The 1,720-nt window shown below is 36.1% G+C and overlaps 1 protein-coding gene across 1 annotated transcript in view; it reads right to left on the reverse strand.

Moving 5' to 3' along the window:
* Positions 1 to 940: 940 nt before the first annotated feature.
* Positions 941 to 1,720, reverse strand: part of LOC107085999 (transmembrane and coiled-coil domains protein 3-like) — a 33,156-nt gene continuing 32,376 nt past the window's right edge. Inside the window, exon 4 of the mRNA XM_015376714.1 lies at positions 941 to 1,525. Coding sequence (XP_015232200.1) covers positions 1,220 to 1,525 — 306 coding nt within the window. The 3' untranslated portion in view covers positions 941 to 1,219. The remainder of the gene's footprint in view (positions 1,526 to 1,720) is intronic.

Raw genomic sequence — 1,720 nt, forward strand, 5'->3', positions numbered from 1 at the left:
AAGTGTATTTTAATTATGGTGCCAGGTAAAAGTTTGACAGCATCTCATCTCAGAGTGTCAAATAACGAGTTAAACGCAGCAATTGAGGCCAAGCTAAGCTAATTACCTGCTAGACCGCACTAACTACAAACAAGGAAACAAGTATTTATGAAAAGTTTCCAACTATTCTGTTGGAGAAACATCATCTCTTCCTCATAGAATAAAATATTTCAACGTTTTAGTTGACAGTAGTCTGATTGTTTAGCTCACAATCTGGAAATAGTTTGAAGCTTTAGCCTAGCTCTGTGTAAAACTAAAAGTACAATATAAAAAAAACAGGGTTGTAGATTTTAGATTAGATTTTAACTCGTTTATGAAGCTCAAATTAGAATCTGTTTTTAAAATAAAATGCTCAACTTTGTTGGTACCAGTTGGCTGCAGAAAGAAGGTTTAATTTAAAATTACTGGAATAAAGTCCTTCCAAATGAAGAAGCTGATCTAGTTTGCATATTATAGGGAGTGTTTTTTTTATGCTAGTCTTAATTAGGGTGATTAACAAAACCATGAAATATTAATGTGAAGCTAAGTTGGGCTTAATGGTTGAATAGCATTAGTTCACTAGTTTAAAGAAAACAAGATTTATTTTTAAAGTGTCTGAAAACCAAAGCTCTTCAGTTTGCTTGTGAGGCTTGTTTGCTAATTTGGTTAGCATCTTGTTTTTGGAGTCTGAGCTCAGTGTCTTTATGTTAATTGTACCAGATGTTTAAAACAAAAAAAAGAACAAAACAAACAAAAAAATCAAAAGAAGGATATTCTTAAGGTGCCTGATGAACAAAAAAAATGCTTAGAAACACCCTTTTCCTGACTGATTTAGGTCATAATATGAATTTAATAAAATGGGACAAAATAATGTTTTTTTTTTCCCTAAATAAACAAACCTCACCTTTTTTTTTTTTTTTAAATCTGTCCTTAACCAATTATATTTTAAGACAACTTCATTGATAAAGTAGAGACAATTTACTGTAACATAAAAATTGTTTAAGTTTAACAGAGAGGTAAACACATTCAAATTCCTTTTGAAAACAAAATTAAAAAACATCCTAAATTTGATTTGAGTCTGTTTTTAAAAATACGAACCTCTAAAAATGGTCGCCTCTTCTGAAGATTGTACAACCAATCTTCTTTGACGCTTCTATCAAAACTAACAGACTAAGATATTTTCCGAAAGATCTCATCATTGTTAATCAGGCATCAGGAGCTTGTCTATGGCAAACTGTAAACGGTCCCAGTTCTTCCAGAACACGGTCAAAAAGCACACGCCCAGCAGCGTGGCTACCATATGATAGCGGCTCTTCAACAGCGGAGCGGCAAACTTGGCCGCGGTGGAGACGCACACCAGGATGACGGTGATGATGGCCAGCATGATGTTAATGCTCTTCCCCAGTAGGACCCGAGCGTCTGGGCTCTCCAGCTGCACCGTTTGCTGCTGGTGCTGCTGCTGGAGCTCCAGCTTTGACACGCGTGTCTGACATGACTCCAGGGCTTCCTGTGACACATAGGAGAGATGATATCAATTAGGGCTGAAACGATTAATCGAGTAACTCGAGTAACTCGATTACAAAAAATCCTCGAGGAAATTTATCTGCCTCGAAACTTCGCTAAATTTATTGTATTGTAATAAGCAATGCTGTTAAATACGCAGCACACTGGTCTAGCCGGAGGGTTTTTGTGTTGCACAACG

The sequence above is a fragment of the Cyprinodon variegatus genome, unplaced genomic scaffold (assembly GCF_000732505.1).
Source record: "Cyprinodon variegatus isolate N-32 unplaced genomic scaffold, C_variegatus-1.0 Scaffold140, whole genome shotgun sequence".
Taxonomy (NCBI): domain Eukaryota; kingdom Metazoa; phylum Chordata; class Actinopteri; order Cyprinodontiformes; family Cyprinodontidae; genus Cyprinodon; species Cyprinodon variegatus.